We start from the raw sequence: 25,869 nt of genomic DNA on the forward strand, positions 1-25,869 counted from the left end.
ATTAAATTACATTTAAAAGGTTTTGTTCAAATAAAACCAGTGTAGCAAAGATAAGAAGGAAAGCAGAAAATTTAGGAGGAAAATGTACAGACAGTTTCTCAGATAAAGGTCTCTTATCTAAATCATCAAAGCGATACCCACAGAGGCAGCTATGAATATGCCAGCATCTTTCCAGGTTTGAATCGCAAGATATAACAGAATCTATTCATTGAAGATAGAACCAAAACATTTATTCAAACACCAAAAAACCAAATCCAACATAGTAACAAAGAAATCTATCACAGTAACCAAGAAGTCTACACACATTATCAGGCCTTCCCGCAAACCAACTCCCTTAAGCAAAATCTCTCCCACTCACTCACACCAGCTTTTTTGCTTCCTCTTTCCCAGCTCTGACTGCTCTCTCACCTGCTCTCAGCTCTTCCACGCCTTCCTGCTCCATGTGACTTAGATTCATGTGAGTCAGGTTTCCATGTGACTTAAACAGGTCACACAGGCCTATTAATGGATGCAAAAGATCTTCCATTCCCTTAACAATACATTTATCCCTAGGATCTTTCATATCTATTACACAGGTCAATGGGGCACATGGTATCAGCAGAACTTTACAACAATATAACAGGTATAACACAAAATAAGCACATAAAATAATCTTAGGGTGGGGCTGGAACACCAGCACCCCATCATTACCACCTCAATCGACTGGGGCCCAAAATCCCTTGGTGTAAGAGGTAAAGGTCTCTTCTTCCATAGCTGCTTCCTACTGAAATTGGACATGGAGCTGACCCTGCCCCCAAGAGGTCCCATTTTAGGAGTCAGTTCTTCAGCCAGCATCCAGAGCTTGGTCAATGCCAGATTCAGAGGTCATGGATATCACAGTCATGGACAGGGGGTGACATCCAACTTAAGCAATCAGGCATCTACAAGCGGAGGGTATTAAGCCTGCAGGAAACAAATCTAGCAAACAAGGTGAACAGACAAAAAGTCAAAAAAACTAAGGATACAATAACCAGAAGCAGGGTAGATATAGGATCAGCTGTGCTTCTGGAGTCCATGAACTCACTATCATAGCCTTACTCATTGCTGTTTTCTAATTTGCAGATTTGGGGTCATCATTCTGGCCAGAGGTGTACTTTCTTTAATCTGAGTTGGGGCCTGGCCAATTTCCTATTCTCCCTGCGGGTGTGACGAACTTGGATATGTTTCAAGAGGATCTGTAAGGGCAGTTCTTATTTTCTTATTCAGTATAAAATATTCTCAGTACATTTTGTATAGTTTGTTAGTTGGAATACCATCTATTCTTCCAAATCTATCCCTGCTCTTAATAGAGCAGTGAACAATTCTTTCCTTTTTAATCTATTCTGACTTTGAATCTGCTGGCTCTTCTCTCTTGAGGAAATTTATCTTTCCCTGTTCTCCTAGGTCACTTAACTGTGAAATCTTATCCAGGACCTCCAAAACAGGGTGCCCTACTTCCCAAATCAGTAGAATCAGAATTAGGTGCTTGTAATCAGGAGGAGCAGTCATCACTATACTATTCTTATGAGAAACTCTTAAGGGAGTGCTCTTGATAAGCACTGGCATCTCCAATCATTATTTGTGGTTTTCATTACCTCTTCCTTTAACTTTCTCACATGGTCTCTAAGTGACTACCAGGGTCTAGCTCCACTAGGCCACAGTCAATAAGATACTGCTTACTGCATCCTTCTACAGCCAAAGCTAACACATTAGTTACACTATTACCTCCTTGCATATGGTAATCCCTAAGAGCTTGTTGTAAAAAAGGATTCTAATATCTATGGATTCCAAACAATCTATGTCATCTATCCTTACTCCTCTGGCCTCTTCATCACTGATTCTCATCATCCAAAATACTAATGATTCTCCCATCTTTTGGGGAAACTGACTCAAAATATGTGACCTTCTGCTGAGTAAAATCCTCAATTACCTCCCTAAACACTGTGTGGCCCCCACCCCCCAACCTCCCTCTGGTTCTCCTGCTTCCTTCTTAGAACTGGGCAAACCTCTGTACTCTTAGAAGCCTCCTCATTTAACTTTGTTTCATTTTCCTCCCATGCATCTTCCTCCCAGGTGCCTGGGCCCCATTGGGCCCAGACTGTGCAAGGGATGCATGTACATTCCTTTTGTTAGTTTTTAACTTTTTTCTGAGTTTAACTAACAGCAACTTTTTCTTCTACCACCTAAAACTTTCTAGCTTGCTCCTCTAAAAGAAAGCTCAAATGTTGTAACATAGAAAGCTTCCTGCAAACCAGCCAACTCCTTTTCCATCTGAACCTTTTCCTCCAGCAATTTGTCTCTGCTTTTACACATTATAGGATGATTTGTTAATAAGTCCCATCCTCTCCTACACACCCTGGCCATTTATTTTTATTGTATTCTTTGCAAATATCTTTCTAAATCTCTGGGTTTCACAATTTTCTTGTACTTTTAGACCATCCTCTCACTAGGGAGGAATAAGGTAAATCCTCCCATCCCAAGATACTAATTTCCTTCCTTAGAACCTTCCTGCCTCCAAGTAAAGGTTTTATATCTTGCAATCCTGTTTGTGACACCAAATATATTGACAAGGCAATACCCATAGCATCAGCTATGAATATGCCAGTGTATTTCCAGGTTTGAATTGCAAGATATAACAGACTCTGTTCAAACACCAAAGTCAAATCCATCACAGTAACAAAGAAATCCATCACAGTACATATTATCAGACCTTCCCACAAACCAACTCCCTTAAGCAAAATCACTTCCTCTCTCACACCAGCTTTTTTGCTTCCTCTCTCTTTCCCAGCTTTGACTGCTTTGTCTCATTTCCTCTCAGCTCTGCTCCATCCTTTCTGCTCCGTGTGACTTAAACTCATGTGACTCAGGCTTCCATGTGACTTAAGCAGGTCACCTAGGCCTATTAATGGAATGGGAAAGATCTTCCCATTCCATTAACAATACAATATCTCAAATATATAAAGAACTTGGTCAAATCTTCAAGAATATGAGTTATTCCCCAAATGATAAATGGTCAAAGACTAGGAACAGGAAATTTCTGATGAAAAAATAAAAATTATGACAGTCATATGAGAAAATGTTCAAATTCATTATTTATTACAGAAATTCAACTTAAAACAATCTTGAGATACATGTTATATCTATCAGATAAGCTACAACATCAGAAGAGGAAAGTGACAAACATTGGAGGTGTTAACAGGAATTTTAATGAGCCAGTCTGTAATCTAAGAATACTCAGAAACCCACAAAGCAAACCTAGAGATGGGAATACCAGTAATCATATAGTTTAATTAATCAGTTTCATGGTGAGGAAGGTTCTCTTAGCTGAAGTGAAAGCATAGGTTATATACTTAAATCACAACTTGGGAAGGTGGATAACAAACAATCATTTAGTGATTTCTCAGAAACCTATAAGTTCCATAATACAACAGTTCTGGAGTCAAGTCTTTGAGAGTTGTGATTACCTCCCCTAGAATACAGGACCATAGTTTGGTGACAGGAACAGTTTCTACAATCCTGGATTCCCTTTACTTCAGGTATGCAGGCAGAAGGATGCCAATGATTCTGAGCCTTGTCAAGGTTTGAATGATCAATTCAAGCTGTATTGTGAAACTGACTCACAAGCTGGAAAAGGCAGCTCTTGAGAAAATGAAATTATTAGTACATTCATTACACATATCATATCTAGCAGTATAAAAATTATAAATTCCTTCCTCAGAGGGGATGTGGAAAATTTGGGACACTAATTCACTGTTACAACTGAACTGATCCATTCATTTTTCAGAACAATCTGTAATCATGCCCAAAGAGATACTAAACTGTGCCTATCCTTTGATCTAATAATACTAATCTTAGATCTGTTTCCTAAGATGATAAAGGAAAATAGAAAAAAAAATTATGTTTTAAAGTACTTATAGCAGCTCTCTTTTTGGTGGTAAGAACTGTAAATTGAAGGGATGCCCATCAGTTGGGGAATGGCTTGAGAGGGATTGAGTACAACCTGAGTTAAATGGTAAACAGCATCAGCAGTGGTTGAGGATGGCCTCTTAAGCATGCTATGGCCACTTTCTCCTCACAAGCTTTTGAGGAGCCGTGTGAGGCAGATGTGCCCTTAGGCCCTCCCTGGCTCTTTGTCCTGGGCCTTGGGGACCCCATTTCCCAACCTCTCCTCACTGTGGGTGGGTCCCTTGAGGCCTGCAAGTGCTACGAGGTCTGCCTGGTGCATGGCTCCCACAGGTTAAGCTGTGGCTGGTTCATTTGACTAATTTTGAACAGCATGCCAAATCATGAAAGGCAATCTTTGTGGTAACGGCAATCATCTTCTGCAGGCAACTCTAGCCATACCAACTTGGAGGCCCAAGGTCATTGAGGCATGAACAAAATATACAAACTGGAAATGTGTTTCAATTGTCTCATCCTGAAAGTCCCTTTTCAACACTTCCCTCCTCTGAAAAACCATGACTCAAGCAGTGGAGAATGGAGCCATTTTTATGTCAACTCCATGACCCCAGTCACTTCAGGAGGTGCCATGTTTTGAGGGTCATCTACAAAGAAAGCTGTCAAAGGAGACAGCTTTGGCACAACTACCCCAATGGCCAAGTGTCAATGGCCAGGTCCCTCCTTGTATGAAAATCCCTAGCTCTTACTCCATTAAGACTTTGGGAATCCTGGTCATTGATGATACTACTAGAGTTGGAAGAAGCTAGAAAACTTAATTTTCATGGAGAATTGGTACTTTCTGGGTCCTCAAGGCCACATGTTTTATAAAACATTTTTGTCTTCCTTTTGGGTTCAGACCTTCCCTCCTGAGAAGAAAGCTGTCCCAGGTATAGACTGTAGAAGAATAATGGCCTGTGATGGTACTACTGAAGTTGGGAGAAGCTCAGCTTATTCTGATTGAGAATTGGAACTCTAAGGGTCCTCAAGGCCTGGGACAATTTAAAAACTATTTCTGTTTTGCCTTTGGGTCCTGGACCTCCCCTCCTGAGGAGAAAGCTGCCCCAGAAAGACTTCAAAATGTGCTACGAACTTCCACAAGCAAGAATTAATGATTGGGGGGGGGGGGGGGGGGGGGAGGAGAATGTAGACAACTTGTGATATAATAGTATCTATTAAACATACATAGCAAGAGGTAAAACTATACAGAAGATTAAAAGATATTTCACTATAATGTCAGTGAAACTGGGGAATAGGCAAAAATTTACACGGTTCTATTTGGTCACAGAGTTAGAAGTAGGTAAGTGATACCTTTTAAAAAATTATAGAACATTTAGTTGATGAAAAATTCATGATGAAATGAAATAAAAAAAAAAAAGAATGCTATGGAAGTGTTGAGCTCAATCCAACTCCCTGTGGATTTAGGGTTATTTCTAATCCATCAGCATTGAGTACTTGAGATGTGCCATAGGTCATTGACCAGAACATAGCCTTCAGGGCATCATAAAAGCACTCTGTATGGTTACTATAAGCACAAAACTGATTTTCATCTGCCTTCTCACTGAACCAAGAATCCTGAATCTCTCTTAACCTTACTTGAATTTAACTTTTGCTGGAGTTAAATGGGGCCTTTTTAGAGATGGATGAAGTAACCTACTGGTAGGCCTGTTGAGTTCTCAGTTTTTATTTAGCATCTTCTGAATTTCCCCATCATTTTCATCAAACCACTTTGGATGACTACAAGTGTTCTGGCCCAGATGAGTTGATGTGGTGCTATACAACAGATCTCTGAAAGCTGGCCACTCTTTTCCTGCTTGGGTGTTAAAAACCCTGTTTTGGCTCAGCTTTCTGCCAAGTTAGCAACAAACTGATTCTCTGCAGTGTGGATTTTCTGATGTGCATTAAGACTGCATTTCCAACTGAAAGCCTTTCCACACAGATCACAAAAGATTTTCTTTCTAGTGTGGGTACTCTCATGTATAACAAGTTGAGATCTTTGTCTAAAAGTCTTTCTACATTGATTACATTCATAAGGCTTTTCTCCAGTGTGAATTCTTTGATGTATAGCAAGTTGGGAACTCTGCCTAAAAGTCTTTCTACATTGATCACATTCATAAGGTTTCTCTCCAGTGTGGATTCTCTGATGTCTAGCAAGGTGGGAACTTTGTCTAAAAGACATTCCACACTGATTACACTCAAAAGGTTTCTCTCCAGTGTGGATTCTCTGATGGACAGCTAGTTTGGAACTTTGTCTAAAAGCCATTCCACACTGATAACATTCAAAAGGTTTCTCTCCAGTGTGGATGCTCTGATGGATAGCTAGTTTGGAACTTCGTCTAAAAGCCATTCCACACTGATAACATTCAAAAGGTTTCTCTCCAGCGTGGATGCTCTGATGGATAGCTAGTTTGGAACTTTGTCTAAAAGACATTCCACACTGATAACATTCAAAAGGTTTCTCTCCAGCGTGGATGCTCTGATGGATAGCTAGTTTGGAACTTTGTCTAAAAGACATTCCACACTGATAACATTCAAAAGGTTTCTCTCCAGTGTGAATTTTCTGATGGCGAATAAGGAATGATCTGTGGCAGAAAACCTTCCCACATTCTTCACATTTATAAAACTTCTCCCCAGTAGGCATCTTCTGAGATCTATCAAGATCTGAGTTCCAACCAAAGGCCTTCCCACGCTGAGGATATGCATACTTTTTCATTCCAGGCAGGCAAGGAAGAGATGAATGGTGAGATGAGGTTGTTTCACATTCATTATTTTCATCAGGATCCTCTCTAATGGGAATTTGCTGATGAGCAATAATCTTAGAGTTCCGACTCAAGGCCTTCTCACGCTGAGGATATGCATACCTTTTCATTCCAGGCAGGCAAGGAAGAGATGAATGGTGAGATGAGCTTGTTTCACCTTCATTATATTCATCAGGCTCCTCTCTAATGGGAATTTGCTGATGAGCAATAATTTTAGAGTTCCGACTCAAGGCCTTCCCACCTTTACTATTTACAGAAAGCATTTCTCCAATATCATTTTTCTGATGTTTAATGAGGTCTGAATTCCAGTTCATGGACATTTCCCATTGATTACCTGGATATATTGGCATTCCAGAAGCCTTCTCATGGGACTGAAAAAGCTCTACCTGTTCAGTAAAGAACTTGCTATATTCACTATCTTGAAGACAGTCATTCATTGAGGTCATTTTCTTACAGTGATTTAGGATTGAAGACTGCCTGATTTTCTTTCCAACTTTTTCAAATTCACAGTCACTCTTTGGATTTCTCTCTACCTGGATATTAGAGTTGGGGATTCCTCTCCAGTTGAAGTCACAGAGACCATCACTCATGAATCTTTGCAGGTCACATTCTTCCACAAAATTTCCCAGCTTTCTCGGCATCTCATTTACTTCGAACCTGGTCTCTGCATCTGAAGAAAATAATCAAACACATGTACACAGAAAGACACACACACAAATATATGCAATAGCAATGGTTAGTGAAGACTTTTCAGCTCATGACCCTGCTCATTACTAACTTAAATACAACAAAACTTGCTGGATATATACTCTTGGAGCAAATATTGGCATTACATAGACTAGGTAACTATAAGGAGAAGAGACAGACAGGATGTGAAAGTGACAAAGGAGATGCACACTACAGGGTGCTGGACTCATCAGAGAGTGAACATTTACATTCAATGAAAGCAGCAGCCGCAAGGCAAGGTCACTACCAGAAGCCTTAACGTCAACAGATTAGAGTGACTCTCTGAGAACAGGTTTTGGCTAATAGGGAAAGAAAGACAAACCAACACAGTTTGTAATATTTGAGCAGAAAAGGAGTGGGCAGCTTTTAGAGATTTATTGTATAGCACCACATTAGCTTATCTGGGCCAGAACACTAGTAAACACCCAAATTAGTTTGATGAAAAGGATGAGGTACTTCCAGAAGCTATTAACCCAAATTGATAACTGCACAGGGTCTACCAGTAAATTATTTCCTCTGTCTCTAAGAAGACAGTTGTTTAACTTCACCAAAAGTGAAGTGCAAGCACAGGTCACAGAGATGCAAGATTCTTGACTCAATAAGAAGACAGATGAAATTCAGCTCTACACTGATAGTAACAATCCAAAGGGCTTTTATAAAACCCTAAAGCCTATGAATGGGACAAAGACCTATGGTGTGTCAAAACTACTTAGGGCTGATTGATTAGTGATAAGGACATGATCCTGGAGACACGGGCTGAATACTTCTATAGCTTTCTCAACAGAGCATTCTCAACCATGGCTGAAGCCAGTGCATTTACCTTAGGTTGTACTCAATCCCTCTCTAGCCCTTCCCCAACTGAAGGGAATCCCCATAATTTTGAGTTCGTTGTCACCAAACAGGGAGTTGCAATAAATAGTTTAAAACATATAGGTTTTTTTCCTTTTTCCTTAATCATCTTGAGAAACAGACCTAATAGTGGTATTGCTGGGTCAAAGAGCATATGTACACGGTTTGGGGGCATAATTCCAGATTGCTCTTGAAAATGGTTGGATCAGTCCACAATTCTACCAGTAGAGAATTAGTGTCCCAGTTTTTCCATATCCCCTCCAAGATTTGTCACTTTCCTCTTCCACCCTATCATGTTAGTCTATCTGATAAGTATAAGATAGTGTCAAGGTTGTTTCAATTTGCATTTCTCTAATCAATAATGATCTAGAGTATTTTTCATGAGTGTAAATAGTTTTGATTTTATCACCAAAACCTGCCCAGTTCCATTGTTTGACCACTTATCAATTAGGGAATGATTTTTTATTTTTATACATTTGACAAAATTCTTTATATATTTGAGATGAGACTTTTTATCTGAGAAACTGTGCATAAAAATTTCCCCGCAATTTTCTGCTCTCCTTCTGGTTAAGGCTTCTGGTAGTGACCTTGCCTTGCGGCTGCTGCTTTTATTGAATGTAAATGTCCACTCTCTGATGAGTCCAGCACCGTGTAGTGTGCATCTCCTTTGTCACTTTCACATCCTGTCTGTCTCTTCTCCTTATAGTTACCTAGTCTATGTAATGCCAAAATTTGCTCCAAGAGTATATATCCAGCAAGTTTTGTTGTATTTAAGTTAGTAATGCTCTCCTTTGCTACATTAGTTTTATTTATACAGCAACTTTTTAATTTGATGCAATCACAATTATCGATTTTGTACCTCACCATGCTCTCCATCTTTCATTTGTTCGTACATTGTTCTTATACACAAGTCTGATAGTTAATGTTTCATGTTCTTTTAATTTTTCATGATGTCTTCCTTTATATTTAGATCATGCATCTATTTTGATGCTATCTTGGTAAATAACACAAGATACTCATCTCTGCCCAATTTCTGTCAGACTGATTTCCAGTTTTCCCCCAAATTTTTACCAAATAATCACAAAAATTTAAGTCTATATACTTTATATATTTTAAATTATAATCACTTGCTACTATGTATTCTATGTCTACCTTTCTGTTGATCAGCCTTTGTTTCTGTTTCTTAGCCAGTATCAGTTTTTGATAATTCCTACCTCAAATAGAGTTTAAAATCTGGGAATGCTATATAACTTTACCTTATTTTTCATGACATTTTTGACCTGTCCTTTAAAATGAATTTTGTTATATTTTTCCTAACAATAAAATGTTTTGGTAATTTAATTTGGATGGCATTGAATACATAGATTGGCCTAGGTAAAATTACCATTTCAATTACATTGGCCTTGCCTACCCATGAACAATTAATGTTCTCCAAATTATTTCAATCTGATTTTATTGGTATACAAAGCTTTATTTATATTTATGTATTTCTTGACTTTATTTTGAGAGGTGTACTACCAAAAATTGTATACTGTCTAGAATTATTTTAAACAGGAGACTAGTGTCTTTTTTTGCAGGAATTTGCTGGTGATTTATGTGGGTATACTTTATATCCTGCTACTTTGCTAAAACTGTTTCAACTGTTTTAGTTGAGTCTTTAGGATGATCCAAGTTTATCATCTTATCATCGGTGGAAAGAGAATTTCATTCCCTCATTCCTTAGTCTGATTCCATTTCCTTTTCTTCTTATTGGTATTCCTACAATTTCCAACACAATACTGAAGAATATTGGTGACATTAGGCATTCTTGTTTCACATGGGAACATACTGGGAAGGCTTGGATGTAGCCTATGCCTAGTATACATAATGCTTGCTGATGGTTTTAGGTAAATACTTTTTATTAATATGAGGAAAAATCCATTTATACCTATACTTTCAAGGGTATTTAATAGAAATTAGCATTGTATTTTAACAATAGCTTTTTCTTCAGCTATTGATATATTCACATGATCTTTGTTACTTTTACTATTGATATAATTAATTATGTGAACAATTTTTGCTAAATTAAAACATCCCTGCCTTCCTGGTATAAATCCAAATTGGTTATATCATAGATCTCTGTAATATATTGTTGTAATCTCCTAGCTATTATTTTATTAAGATTTTTACATCCATATGCATTAATGAAATTGGTCTATACTTTTTCTCTTTTTTATTCGTCCTGGTTTAAATATGAATACCATATTTGGTTTATAAAAGGAGTTTAGTAATACCCCTTCTTTGCCTAGTTTTCCAAATCATTTATTCAACAGTGGAATTAGTTCACCTTTAAATGTTTGGTAGAATTCCTTTGTAAATTCATCTGGTCCTGATGTAGCTCATTTTGGGCCTGCTAAATTTCTTTTTTCTAAAATAAGTTTATTTAGATTTTCTATTCCCCCTTCTGACAATCTCCTGGGAATGAGCTTTGAGCATTACCAGTTCTCCATTCCCACCTGCTTCTTCCATATCTCTTCTTCTTTTCAGGACTCATTTGGATATGATAATTTTTCCATTTTACCTCTGCTTATCCAATTATATTTTTTAGAATCACTCCATCATACTCAGCCCAAGCTTTTCCTTCAAACTACACAAGTAATGATGTCATTCTTAAGAGTATTGATTACAGGGAAAGAATTTTTGCAACTAGTGTCTGTGATAAAGGCCTCATTTCCAAAATATATAGAGAATGGAGTCAAATATAAAAAATGAGTCATTTGAACCGAGTCGAATGACAAGAATACAAGTCATTCCCCAATTGATAAATGGTCAAAGGATATGAACAGGTAGTTTTCAGAGGAAGAAATTAAAGCTATTTAGAGTCACATGAAAAAATGCTCTAAATCACTATTGATTAGAGAATGTAAGTCAAAACAACACTGAGGTACCACATCACACCTATCAGATTGGCTAACATGACACAACAGGAAGATGATAAATGTTGGAGAAGGTGTGGGAGAGTTGGAACACTAATTCATCGTTGGTGGAGCTGTGAGCTGATCCAACCATTCTGGAGAGCAATTTGGAACTATGCCCAAAGGGCTAGAAAAATGTGCATACCCTTTGACCCAGCTATATAGCTTCTGGTACTGTATCCCAAAGAGATCATATAAATAGGAAAGGGCCCCACATGTACAAAAATATTTATTGCAGCTCTCTTTGTGGTGGCCAAAAACTGGAAATCACGGGGATGCTCATCAATTGGGTAATGGCTGAACACATTACGGTGTATGAATGTAATAGAATGCTATTGTGCTGTAAGAAATGATGAACAGGGAAAGGAGAATCTGACCAAACTTTGGAGGTGCGGAATCCAGTGGGTGACAGACTTTGACAGATTCGGAGCCCAGGTTAGACTGGAAGGTCCACGGGAAGGATCTGTTCCACGGGGGTGAGCCCCCAGCGCACAGTGCAGCATGGTCAGCGCAGCGGGGCGAAAGGGACCTGAGAAGCCTGAGAGCGGCGGGCGGAACCAGCGGAGCAGGAGACCAGCCAAACCAAGCCGGTGAGAGCCGCTGAGCGCCAGATATCAGTGCAGCAGCCCTTGAAACCTTCAGCCTGCAGACTAAACTTCGGTAAGTCACCTACTTGAACTTCCGGGAGCCAAGATGGTGGAGTGATCAGTACATGCTCTCTCCTCCCCCCTGATGACCGTGAAAGAACCATAAAATATTTCCCCAGAAAAATCCTGGATCAGCGGGAACAGCAGAAGGGGGCAAATAGTCTCATAACACCAGAGGCTGGAAAAGTGGCAAGGGGGGATTCTTCCTACTGTGGCGGAGGCAATCCGGAAGGACAGAGGAACCAGGGCAGAGAAAATTCGCACTGAGACCCAGGCAAGCCTCAGCGCCGGGAGACGAGCCCCAGGACGGGTGGGAACATGTATTAGCATCTAGGCGTGCCTCAGCCCTCCAGGGGAAAAGGGAAGACAATAGGGAAGCTGGGATCACCATCCCCTGACCTTGCCTTTGCCTCAGGTCAGCTGAGGAGATCTCCTGTGACCAGACCACTCCTCCCACACACCTAACAAGCTAACCCCAGGGTTGATCTGGGAAACAAAAAACAAAAACCTGCTTTTAGCTTCTTCATACATCAGCTCAACACAAAGTTCTGTACCTTCTGACTGAAAGAACCAGAAGCTACAACACTCAGCCAACATCATGAATCGGAAAAAGCAGACGAAAAGTGAAAAAACCATAGAATCTTTCTATGGGGATAAGGACCAAAACACAAACACCAAAGAGGTCAGAGCTGAGACTGTACTTCCATCTGAAACTTCAGAAGGGACTATGAATTTCTCGCAAGCACAACTAGATTACCTGGAACGTCTGAAGAAGGATATAGAAGAAAAACTGGCCAATGATTTTAAAATTATAAAAAAAGAATTCACTGATGAGAACATCACTTTGAAAAGGAAAATTGAACAAATGGAAAAGGAAGTTCAAAAATTAACTGGAGACAATAATTCCCTAAAAGGAAGAGTTAATCAAACGGAAAAGGAAACCCAAAACCTAATTGGGAAAATTGATCAAATGGAAAAGGAAACACAAAACCTAACTGGGAAAATTGGTCAAATGGAAAAAGAAGTACAAAAATTAAATGAAGAAAATAGCTCCTTAAAGGGAAAAATTGGTCAGATGGAAAAGGAGATGCAAAAGTTAACTGAAAAAAACAATACAATGAAGATTAGAATTGGGCAAGTAGAAACTAATGACTCAATGAGGCAACAAGAATCAGTCAAACAAAATCTAAAGAATGAAAAGATAGAAGAAAATGTAAAATATTTAATTGGAAAAACAACTGACCTGGAAAATAGATCCAGGAGAGAAAATTTAAGAATTATTGGCCTGCCAGAAACCCATGATGAAGAAAAGAGTCTGGACAATATCTTCCAGGAAATCATCAAGGAAAACTGCCCAGAAGTACTAGACTCAGAGGGCAAAATAGTCATCGAAAGAATCCACCGTTCTCTTCCCGAAAGGGATCCCAAACTCAAAACCCCAAGAAATATCGTTGCCAAATTCCAGAGCTATCAAGTGAAGGAGAAAATACTACAAGCAGCCAGAAAGAAACAATTCAAATATCAAGGACATACAGTCAGGATCACACAGGACCTTGCAGCTTTTACATTAAAAGATTGAAAGAATTGGAACCCAATATTCCGTAAGGCAAAGGAGTTGGGACTTCAACCAAGGATCAACTACCCAGCAAAGTTCAGCATAACATTTCAGGCAAGGAGAAAGTCATTCAACGAAATAAGGGATTTCCAGAGCTTCCTGACCAAAACACCAGAACTCAATAGACAATTTGATCTTCAAATGCAGGTCTCAAGAGAATCATAAAAAGGTAAACAGGGGGGAAAAAACAAAAACAAAAACTTGCTACTCAATTAGGGCAAACTGTTTACCTCCCTATAAGGGAAGATGACACCTGTTAATCTTGAGAATGGTGCAGCTATTATGATAAAAGGGATATACGTAGAGGGAACGGGTATAAAGTAAAGATGTCATGTCAAAAATATGATTTAAGTATGAGAAGGGATTGTAATAGGAGGTGTGAAAAGGAGGAAGCAGAAAATGGCAAATTACATCACAGGAAGAAGTACAAAACTATAGTAGAGGGAAGGAGGGGAGGGAGATGAGCATTGTTTGAGAGGTACTCTCATCTGATTTGTTCAAAGGAGGGAACAATAATCTTAAGTAGATAATCCTAACTAGCTCTATAGTAGTAAGAGGGGAAGGGGGAAGAAAGGGGAGGGTGGCTAAAAGGGAGGGAAGAAGCAATAAGAGTAAAGGGGAGTAAAAGGGAGGGTGGCTAAAAGGAGGGGAAGGCTGCAGGAGGAGGGGGAGAAAAGTGAATACTATTGAGGAGGGGAAGGGAGACGGGAGAGCTAAAAGCACAAATGGTGGGAAAGAGGATGGAGGGAAATACACAGATTGTAATTATAACTGTGAATGTGAATGTGAATGGAACGAACTCTCCCATAAAACGGAGACGGATAGCAGAATGGATTAAAAGCCATAATCCAACAATATGCTGCTTACAAGAAACACATTTGAAACGGGGGGATACACATAGGATAAAGGTCAAAGGATGGAGCAGAATATATTGTGCTTCAGCTCATGTAAGAAAGGCAGGAGTAGCAATCCTAATCTCAGACAAAGCAAAAGCAGAAATAGATCTAATCAAAAGGGATAGGATGGAAACTATATCCTGCTAAAAGGAACCATAGACAATGAAGCAATATCATTACTAAACATGTATGCTCCAAATGGTATAGCATCCAAATCCTTAGAGGAGAGGTTGGGGGAGTTGAAGGAAGAAATTGACAGAAAAACTATACTAGTGGGGGACCTCAACCTCCCCCTCTCTGAACTCGATAAATCTAACCTCAAAATAAACAAGAAAGAGGTTAAGGAGGTAAATAAAACTCTGGATAAGGTAGATATGATAGATCTTTGGAGAAAATTAAATGGGAATAGAAAGGAATATACCTTTTTCTCAGCGGTACATGGAACAATTACAGAAATTGACCATGTACTAGGACATAAAAATCTCACAATCCAGTGCAGAAAGGTAGAGATAATCAATGCATCCTTCTCAGATCATAATGCATTAAAAATTACATGTAATAAAAGGCCATGGAAAGAGAAACCAAAAATCAATTGGAAACTAAATAATCTAATTCTAAAGAAGGGTTGGGTTAAAGAAGAAATCATAGAAACAATCAACAATTTCATTCAAGAGAATGAAAATAGTGAGACAACATACCAAATCTTATGGGATACTGCAAAAGCAGTTATATGGGGAAGCTTTATATCTTTGAATGCTTACATAAATAAAATAGAGAAAGAGGAGATCAATGACTTGGGCTTGCAGTTGAAAAAGCTAGAAAAAGAACAAATTGAAAATCCCCAAGTAAATACCAAATTAGAAATACTGAAAACCAAAGGAGAGATTAATAAAATTGAAATTAAGAAAACTATTGAATTAATAAATAAAACCAATAGTTGGTTTTATGAAAAAACTAATAAAATTGATAAACCTTTGGTCAATCTGATTAAAAAAAAGAAGAAAATCAAATTACTAATATTAAAAATGAAACGGGTGAACTCACCTCCAATGAGGAGGAAATTAAAACAATAATTAGAAACTACTTTGCCCAACTTTATGCCCACAAATTCGATAATCTAAACGAGATGGATGAATATTTTAAAAAATACAAATTGCCCAGATTAACAGAAGAGGAAGTTAAACAACCCCATCTCAGAAAAAGAAATTGAACAAGCCATCAATGAACTCCCTAGGAAAAAATCTCCAGGGCCAGATGGATTCACAAGTGAATTCTATCAAACATTTAAAGAACAGTTAATTCCAATACTATATAGACTATTTTTGAAAACTGGGGAAGAAGGAGTCCTCCCAAATTCTTTCTATGATACAAATATGGTTTTGATACCCAAACCAGGAAGAGACAAAACAGAGAAAGAAAATTATAGACGATTTCCCTAATGAATATAGATGCAAAAATTTTAAATAAGATTTTAGCAAAACGAATACAGCATCTTATCACGAGATTAATACATTATGATCAGGTAGGATTCATACCAGGACTACAGGGCTGGTTCAATATTAGGAAAACTATTAGCATTATTGATCATATCAACAACAAAAGTAACAAAAACCACATGATTATCTCAATAGATGCAGAAAAAGCTTTTGACAAAATACAACAGCCATTCCTACTAAAAACACTGGAGAATGTAGGAATAAAGGGAACTTTCCATAAAATAATAAGCAGTATCTATCTAAAACCTTCAGCAAGCATTATATGCAATGGGGATAAGCTAGATGCATTCCCAATAAGATCAGGGGTGAAACAAGGATGTCTATTATCATCGCTATTATTCAATATGGTACTAGAAATGTTAGCTGTAGCAATTAGACAAGATAAAGATATTGAAGGAATAAGAATAGCCAAAGAAGAAACTAAGTTATCACTCTTTGCAGATGATATGATGATCTACTTAGAGAATCCCAGAGATTCAAGTAAAAAATTACTTGAAATAATAAACAACTTTGGCAAAGTTGCAGGGTACTAAATAAACCCACACAAATCTTCTGCATTCCTATATATTAGCAACAAAGTCCAACAGCAAGAGATAGAAAGAGAAATCCCATTTAAAGCTAGGGTAGACAGCATAAAATACTTAGGAGTTTAACTGCCAAAACAAACCCAGGGATTACATGAGCACAATTACAAGACACTTTTTGCACAAATAAAGTCAGATTTAAGTAAGTGGAAAAATATTAGTTGCTCATGGGTAGGCCATGCTAATATAATAAAAATGACAATTCTACCTAAATTAATTTACTTATTTAGTGCCATACCAATTAAAGTATCAGACAATTATTTTCTAGAATTGGATAAAATAATATCAAAATTCATTTGGAAAAACAAAAGGTCCAGAATATCAAAGGGACTAATGAAAAGAAATGCTTGGGAAGGTGGCCTAGTGCTACCAGACCTCAAATTGTACTATAAAGCAGCAATTATCAAAACCACTTGGTATTGGCTAAGAAACAGAGAGGTAGACAAGTGGAATAGACTTGGCACTCAAGATGCAGTAGGCAAGGAATATAGCAACCTTCTGTTTGATAAACCCAAGGACCCCAGCTTCTGGGATAAGAACTCACTGTTTGACAAAAATTGCTGGGAAAACTGGATAACAGTGTGGCAGAAATTAGGCATAGACCCATACCTGACACCGTACACAAGAATAAAGTCCAAATGGGTACATGATTTAGGTGTAAAGATTGATACCATGAATAAACTGGAGAAGCAAGGAATAGCGTATTTATCAGATCTATGGAGAAGGGAAGAATTTTTTACTTAAGGAGAGATAGAAAGCATTATGAAATGCAAAATGGATAACTTTGATTACATTAAACTGAGAAGTTTTTGCATAACCAAACCCAATGCAACCAAAATCCGGAGGGATGTAGTAAATTGGGAAAGAATTTTTATAGCTAAGCTCGGGGATAAAGGCCTCATTTCTAGAATATATAGAGAACTGACTCAAATGTATAGTCATACAAGTCATTCCCCAATTGATAAATGGTTAAAGGATATGAACAGGCAATTTTCGGAAGAAGAAATTAAAGATATCTATAATCATATGAAAAAATGCTCTAAATCACTATTGATTAGAGAGATGCAAATCAAAACAACTCTGAGGTACCACATCACACCTATAAGATTGGCAAACATGACAGAACAAGAAAATGATAAATGCTGGAGAGGATGTGGGAGAGTTGGAACACTAATTCATTGTTGGTGGAGCTGCGAGCGCATCCAACCATTCTGGAGAGCAATTTGGAACTATGCCCAAAGGGCTACAAAAATGTGCATACCCTTTGACCCAGCAATATCACTACTAGGACTGTATCCCCAAGAGATCATAAAAATGGGAAAGGGTCCCACATGTACAAAAATATTTATAGCAGCACACTTTGTAGTTGCCAAAAACTGGAAGTCAAGGGGATGTCCATCAATTGGGGAATGGCTGAATAAATTATGGTATATGAATGTAATGGAGTACTATTGTGCCATAAGAAATGATGAACAAGAAGACTTCAGAGAGGCCTGGAAGGACTTATATGACCTGATGCTGAGTGAAAGGAGCAGAACCAGGAGAACTTTGTGCACAGCAACAACCACAGTGTGCGAGAGTTTTTTCTGGTAGACTTGGAATTTCGTAATAATGCAAGAACTTCTTAAAAAAAAAAAAAATCCCAAAGGTGGTTCTCAAGGCAAAATGCCTTCCACACTCAGAGAAAGAAATATGGAAGTCATTCGCAAAATGTAGCAGATCATGTTTGTGTATGTGTATGTGTTTGTGTATCATGTTTTGATTTGTTATATGATTTCTTTCGTTTATTTTAGTCTGACTACATAGCATGACTATAGTGAAAATATACTCAATAGGAAAGTATATGTAGAACCTATACAGAATTGTATGCAGTCGTGGGGAGGGAGGGGGGTAGTGGGGAGTAGGTGTAGGGGGGATAAAATCTCAATTGTATGGCAGTGATTGTTAAACATTAAAAAATAATAAATAAATAAATTAAAAAAAAAAAAAAAAAGAAATGATGAACAGGAAGACTTCAGAGAGGCCTGGAAGGACTTACATGAATTGACGTTGAGTGAAAGGAGAACCAGAACTTTGTACACAGCAACAAGCACAGTGTGAGAGGAATTTTTATGGTAGACTTAGTACTTCATTGCAATACAAGGAATTAAAACATTCCCAATGGACTCTTGAGGCAAAATGCCTTCCACATCCAGAGAAAGAACTATGGAATTGGTTTGCAGAATGAAGCAGACCATTTTCTTTTATATTATGTTTTGTTTTATGGCTTCTCCCATTCATTTTAATTCTTTCATGCAACATGACTAAGGTGAAAATGTATTTAATAGGAATATATATGTAGAAACCATATAAGACTGTATGCTGTCTCAGGGAGGGAGTGGGGAGGGAGGAGGGAAGGTGGGGGAGGGAGGAGGAAAAAAAATCTAAGATATATGGAAGTGATTGTAGAACACTGAAAACAAAATAATTTAACAAAAAAAAAAAAAGAATATCGATTACATTTTCACATATAAAAAGTAAACAGTTTGATCTAACTGGTCTTACTAGTTTTTAAACCTTAAGTTTCTCCTGGATTTTCTATGTCCAATTTTCCACTGGGTTCTGGACTTTTTGTTAGAATACCTGAATATCTTTCAATTCATTTGCATGTTCAATTATTTTCATTCAGGATCATAATCAGCTTTGCTGGTTATTTTTGGTCAAAACACCATCTCTCTTGTTCTATGAAATATGATGCCCCAGGACCTGAGGTCTTTTCATGTAGAAGCTGCTAAATCTTGGGTTTTCCTGAATGTAGCTCCACAGTATTTAAATTGTTTTTTTTCTTGTTGCTTCTAGTATTTTCTCCTTATCCTGGGAGCTTTGAAACTTGACTATGATACTACTATGAATTTTCATCTTGGTATCTCTTTCAGGGAGTGAACAGTAGATTTTTTTCTATTTCTACTTTATCCTCTTATTCAAGAATTTCAGGGCAATTTTCCTTAATAATTTCTTAACATTTTAGCTAGACTCTGTCGGATTATACCTTTCAGGTAATCCAACAATTCGCATACTCTCTCTCCTTGACCTATCCTCTGTATCACTTGATTTTCTCAAGAGATATTCTCCATTTTGTCTTCTTTTCATTCTTTTAGTTTAGTTTTAGTATTTCTGGGTGTCTTCTAACTCTGTTAGCTCCCTCTCGTCAGACTATAAATTTGAAGAGGTCAGTTTCTCCCCTAAGATTTCGGATCTCCATTTCCAATTGGTTGACATTCTTTCCATAATTTTCTCTGGTAACTTTATGTACGCTATTTTTGAAGTCTTCATTGAATTTTTCCAAGAAGGCTTTTTGGCCTTGTGCCCATTGGACATTCCTCTTTGAAGTGGAAAGGACTTTCTTAACCTCGCTTTCTCCTTCTGAGAATGAACCCAGCTTGTCTCAATCCCAATAGCAGCTATCTATGGTAAAGTTCTTTTTATTTTTATTTCAAGCCACTTATTGTGGTCAGGTTCTAATCCTGAGGTATGGGGGATGATACAGTGGGCATCAGGTCCTTCTTACTGTTATTTTCAGAGCAGGGGCTGAAGGCTCAACCTTGGGCACTCCTCTGTAGCCCTGAGTCATGGCCAGGTCCCCCAGACACACTATCAGAGCAAATGCTCCCACTCTCGGCAATCTGCAATGGTAAACCTCAACTCACTCGTGTACCCAGGACTCTATTTTCCTACACATGCCTACAGTTAGCAAGGTACCTGCCCGTCTACTATAGCATATGCCAGCCCACTCCTCCTTAGCCACAGCCTGAGACCCTGTCTGGTCAGCAGTCCTGGGCCTGGTGTCCAGCCCCAGCCAAGGATCCTTCAATCCTCCGCCTCAGTTGTCTGACCCCACCCACACTATCACTGAGGTGAAACCTCTTGAACCCAACTGCCCCCACAGCTTGCTGTTTCTTCATTCAGAAGAGTCTGCCTCTAGCTGTTTGTATTTCACTTGGGCCAAACCTTTACCCAGAGAGGTCAGATCCTTCCAAAGGTCCTGTCAAGTTGTCTTAAGAGGATAACTTCTGGATTTTTCACCATTTTTGCCTCTCAAAATTCACTTTGAGGCAACATCTTCCCGTTTGAGCAGAGACTCTTGGGGAATCAACTATTTCCTGTCTCATTCTGCCATCTTCTCAGAATCCCCTCTCATTCTTTTTAGCATGACATTGTTAATGACCTTCTCAATCATCTAGACCAAGGAGGAAAATGGCACCCAAATCAGCTACCTGACTGAGGGCAAATTATTTCACTTCAAAAGGCAAAGCCAAGACCAAAGTGAACAGAGAATTGGTGCAGGAAGATGACCATGCACTCCATGAAGCTTCTGAGGCTGAGATGCAACAGAGGAGGAATCTATTCTCTGCTGCTTCTATTACTTTAGGCCTGATAGTTAACACCAAGAAATGGAAGGAACTAGTCCTTACCCAGGGACAGCAGGTTCTGAACACTCTCCAGTGTGACATCTTTGTATAGCTCTTTCTGAGAAGGGTCCAAGAGGCCCCACTCCTCCTCAGTGAAGTCCACGACCACATCCTTGAATGTCACCAACTCCTAAACCATAAAAATCACATGATTTAGAGAAGAAAATGAGATACTCCAGAATTTATCTAGTGCAGCCCTCTCCAACTTATAAGGGGAAACTGAGGCACAGAGAAGGGATTTGCCTAAAACTCATAGAACCTTTATGAGTGTCAGAGCCAACACTTGAAAACAGGCATTAAGAGCCCAATGAACATTAAGAAAAGCATTTTGCATTTGAATGAGAATTGTTATAGAATAATAAAAGCTAGAAAAATGTCTTACTATACAATGCTTCTCCCAATGGACTTAAGGAGAAGGTATATGCTCCATTAGCAAGTTATAAGAATCTATGGAAGAGAAAGATACAAGGTCATGTGAAATTCCTCTCCATCAGAAGTTCAGTGATAATATTAAAAAAACTCTATGAAGGGTTTTGAGAACCTGGTGAGTACTGTGTATTCTGGGATAAAAAAATATATAACATTAACTGATCACTGAGGAGAGAAGAAAGAAATCATTTAGTGTATTTCCTAAAAGTGTTAAATAAAATCTCATTTTCTCCTGAAAGTGCTCTCTCCAAACTTAGGATTGAACTCTAATTGAAAGATCTGAAGATCTTTGCTCAGTCCTCATCCTAACTCACCTCTGCTTCATTTAACGCTCTTCATCACTCATCTTCTACAAGAAATCTTTCTTGCCTTTCTATATATGACTAACAAAACCCAACAGTAAGAGATAGAAAAAGAAATCCCATTCAAAACTATGGTAGACACTATAAAATATCTGGGATTCGAGGGTTAGTCTCATCTGGTCCTAATACTAATTCTGTTACGTAGGTCCTATTGCCACCATTTTACAGTAGAGACAACTGAGACCAATTCCCTAGGAAGCTTCTGAGGCCAGATTTAAACTCAGATTTTCCTGAATCCAGGCCTAGAACTCCATCCACTATACCTCCCAGCTTCACATTATGTATGCATATCTATGTGTGCATGTAAGTATGTAGTTATTTACAAATTTGTGTCCTGTTTTCTTTTTCCAGTCTTAGAATCCCAAGAGCCTATGAGCTGCTTGGATTATACCAGATACTTAAGAAAAGCTCAATGACTTGTTGACTTGACTAAATCCACCAGAAAGGGAGCTCCTTGAAGGCAAGTGCCATCTCACTTTGCTTTGTACCCCCAGCATTTAAGCACAGTGCCTGGCACATAATCAGTGCTTGTTGAATTACCATGAGTAAGTCTCCAGATCGTGAGGATCTCAGTCATTCTCTTAGTCTCTGCATTCTAAGATCTAACCATATCAACTGTATTCAAGGAAGGGGTCCCATTCGGAATCAAGACAGGAGACTGTTGAAACTGATTGTCTCAAACATTTAATGGCTATATGTAATAATCCAGGTGGAATGTTATAATTTTCATAAGCCACTTCAATACTTTCTTTAGGCAACAACTTTCCAGAGCTGAGAAGATAGGATGACCTTCCCCAAAACAAAGTCAAGAAAGACCTGCTAAATTTTCAAAGAATGTCTCACAGAAGGAAAATTTACAAATTCCTTTGTAATATTCCCAAAGAGAGGGCTGTTATTATTGTTAATTTTGAACCAAAACGTACCTATTTGCATACATACGTTTTTAAACATTATAACAATTCTAACTCATATTCTAACAATATAGTTCATCATTTTGCAGCATCTAGTTCAAAAGAAGTGAATTTCCTAAGGGTAAAATTGGATCGGCTTCTAAGAATTATTTTCCAAATTAACAAAGAAATATTAGAATCATAACAATATAAATAATACAAATTTATTACCAATCAAATAATATCAATTCAGTTGAATTCATTTCGGAATTAGCACACATAGAAAATCAGTTTATCCATTTATCAATTTCAAACTCTACTAGATTGATTGCATTCAGACACCTCAATAGTCATTTTAAAGCAATGATCCTTTTAACTTATCTTTATAATTTTTCAATTTGCCTTAATGCCAAATTTGAAGAGCATTTTTCATGAAGGAATGATCCCTTTACAGAGGATCAAACAACACAATTCTTCTAAGAGGAGTTTAGTGTGACATTAAATGTTATAATTTAGTTGGGCAATACGCTAAACCTGGATTTACAACTACAAATGATTTATCACACAAAATCTCAGTTTTTCCAAGACCCATCTGCTGCCAGTACCTCAAATTATTACATGTCCCATTCCTTTGGGTGAGTCTACTGAGAAGTTTTATTGTGGCAGTCTTTCTACTCAGAAGGAGAAAGGTCTGAGTCTCCAAGGATGAAGCAGGGAGAGTGGGAAGGGATGGACAAATGAGGGAGGAGGAGCTCTCAGGGGGAACCAGTGTTTTGCATTCTGGACCAGGCAGAATTCGAGTCCTGTGGTGGAAACTGATGAACTAGGAGATAGTTAAGTCAGAAGAGGGGCTATTCCCAAGGCCATGGCATTGCAGCTGATGAAAACAAGGAATGGGGACAGATAGGAAAGCATGGGCTTGACTTTCCGGTCATGAGTGTGAATGGAGAAGAGCACGATCCTGAGGCCTAAGTGCCCACAAAGACAGGGCTTCATGGACCTCCCCAGAAAGGCTTGGCCCATTGAGACTCATGGGGCCTCTTCTGCTTTGCACAAGGCCTGCCTTTCTAGACAAGCTCTCTTAGACTACTCTTCTTGGCAGATCCCTGATTGGCAGCCCTTTAAGATGAGATCATTGTTTCCTAGAAATTCAGTTTGGGATTTACAGTTCCCAGGTAGGTCTGAGCCAGGAGGTCAGAAAAGTCATATGACCTACCTGTACTCTGACTAGCCTTCACAGTCCAAGAAGTGGTCTTTGATGCCACCTTCACGCCACAATTCTTTTCGCTCAGCCCTCTAGAGCCCATCCAAAGCCCTGCCCATCATGACTGGGGAGACCTCTCAACCAGCCCAACCCTTACAGGCTGCTCTCTGGTTAACCCCTCCCAATCTCTTTCTTCCTCTAACTTCGGGAAGTGCACTCACACCTTTGGCACTCCTGTTCCCCAAATGGCACCACTGAGGTTTTTCATATAGCAAGTGGGTAATGGTTTCAAAAGAGAATTTTTGAGAAAACATAACTGACTCCATTTGAGTGGGTGCTCTAATATCAATGTACTCAATGTCCCCTTAAATACCTCTCTTGCCCCCACCTCTTTGAGAAAACTCACTTTCTGTCCATTTCCTCTGTCTAAGAAGGCACAATGCGCTTGGCAAACATTGATTAACTACCTGAGTAACCAACCAGTTACTGTTTTCTTTGGACTGGTGTAAGTAGGTAGGCTAAAGACCTTCCTAACTGACCTAACTGCAAATTCACATTTATTTTTCTTTTTGTTAAAAACATATGTTTTCCTATCTCTATACCTTAACCTGATCTTTGTAAGGCTGGCTACAAGACCTCACAGACCCTACTCAAAGTGTCCATCATGGAGTTCAGGAGGAGAGCATCTCTGTGTCCTCTGTGGAACTATGAGACGCAAATGTTCACCATCTGCTCCTGGAGTGTGTCACACTTGAGTGCATAAATAAACCACACTTTATTGTCTGTCTGTAACCATGCTCCCTTACTCTGGTTGTCCCTAGGAAGGACCCTGATAATTCTAATAACAGGATCAAATTATATACTATTTCTATGATTGCTGGCACATAGCAGACACTATGATGACACCATGTAACCAGTCCTTATTTCTTGGTTCTCTATTCCTCTCTGACCCAGGGACTCTGGTCTCCTGTCTGATCCTTGACCAAGACCCTCCTTCCTCTGACCTTTCCAGTAGCTGTCTCTCATGCTTGGAATGTTGTCCCCCCCTCCCCCCGCCATAGGGGCCACCTGGCTTCCATCACACCTCGGCTAAAATCTCACCTTCTGATAAAAATGTTTTCCTGGTCCCTGACCCTGCCAGAGCCTTCCCTCTCAAAGTGCCTGCCATCCATGCTGGAGAGAGCTCTTCTTGTTCTGTGAGCTCACAGAGGCCAGGGACTGTTATTGATTAACCTTCCTTTGCATCCCCAGTAGGTTGGCACAGAGCAGCTGCTATCTAAATACTTACTGACTTGACCTAAGAAATGGGAAATGGGAGGGATTCAAGGAGACCTAGAAAGGCCTGGGGGAAGGAGGACATGAGCAGAAGCAGGACAACTTCTGCTCTGCTGACAGCACTGCCAAGGACAACCTCCATCTAACAGGATAAAGCTTCCTTGACTCTCTTGGATTCCAGGTTTGCTGATGCTACTCAGGTCTGTGGATGGACTGCACTCACCTGGGATGAGGGTCTCTGGGTGCCAGAAGCCATTCCCTCTGGTTCTAGGGTCCCTCTTTGGATTAGGCTTTGATCCTCTGCAGGCTGACCTGGGGAGAGAGAAGACTCTAAGATCAGGAAAGTCACTATTTTGCCTTTGTTGCTAAGGTGGATGCTGACCTGCCTGGAATTATAAAGGTTGAGTTCTCAGAGAAGTTACAAAGGCCCTGGCCGGCCCTTGTAAGACAGACTCCACCACAGGAGCAGGACATCAGGGCAGGTCAGACTTCTATCTAAGAGACTCTAAGACAGGTAGGGTATTCTAAGCATGGGAACAGTCAGCATAAAGACAAAGCCTGGGATGGAGCATCACAAAGGAGGAGAAGCCAAAAAGTCATTTTGGCAGCTCAGTGCTGTGTGAAGAGGAACTGTGTGTAACCAACTTAGAGAGGTAACTGGGCCAGGACTAAAGCAGAAGTATCTGTAATTGTTTATAGATGTTATGGGAGCCACTGGAATTTACTGAGTGAAAGTCATATGGAAAGGACTGAACTTTAGGACTGTCCATCACCTTCAGCT

General features: G+C 39.1%; 1 protein-coding gene across 1 annotated transcript in view; it reads right to left on the bottom strand.

The window, feature by feature from the left end:
- Positions 1-208: 208 nt before the first annotated feature.
- Positions 209-25,869, bottom strand: part of LOC140508361 (uncharacterized) — a 36,524-nt gene continuing 10,863 nt past the window's right edge. The window contains exons 2-4 of the mRNA XM_072616214.1: positions 25,312-25,400; positions 20,932-21,058; positions 209-7,383 (exon numbers count right to left, since the gene is read on the bottom strand). Of these exons, the coding sequence (XP_072472315.1) occupies positions 5,795-7,383; positions 20,932-21,058; positions 25,312-25,344 (1,749 nt within the window). The 5' untranslated portion in view covers positions 25,345-25,400 and the 3' untranslated portion in view covers positions 209-5,794. The remainder of the gene's footprint in view (positions 7,384-20,931; positions 21,059-25,311; positions 25,401-25,869) is intronic.

Source organism: Notamacropus eugenii, chromosome 5 (assembly GCF_028372415.1).
Source record: "Notamacropus eugenii isolate mMacEug1 chromosome 5, mMacEug1.pri_v2, whole genome shotgun sequence".
Lineage (NCBI taxonomy): Eukaryota > Metazoa > Chordata > Mammalia > Diprotodontia > Macropodidae > Notamacropus > Notamacropus eugenii.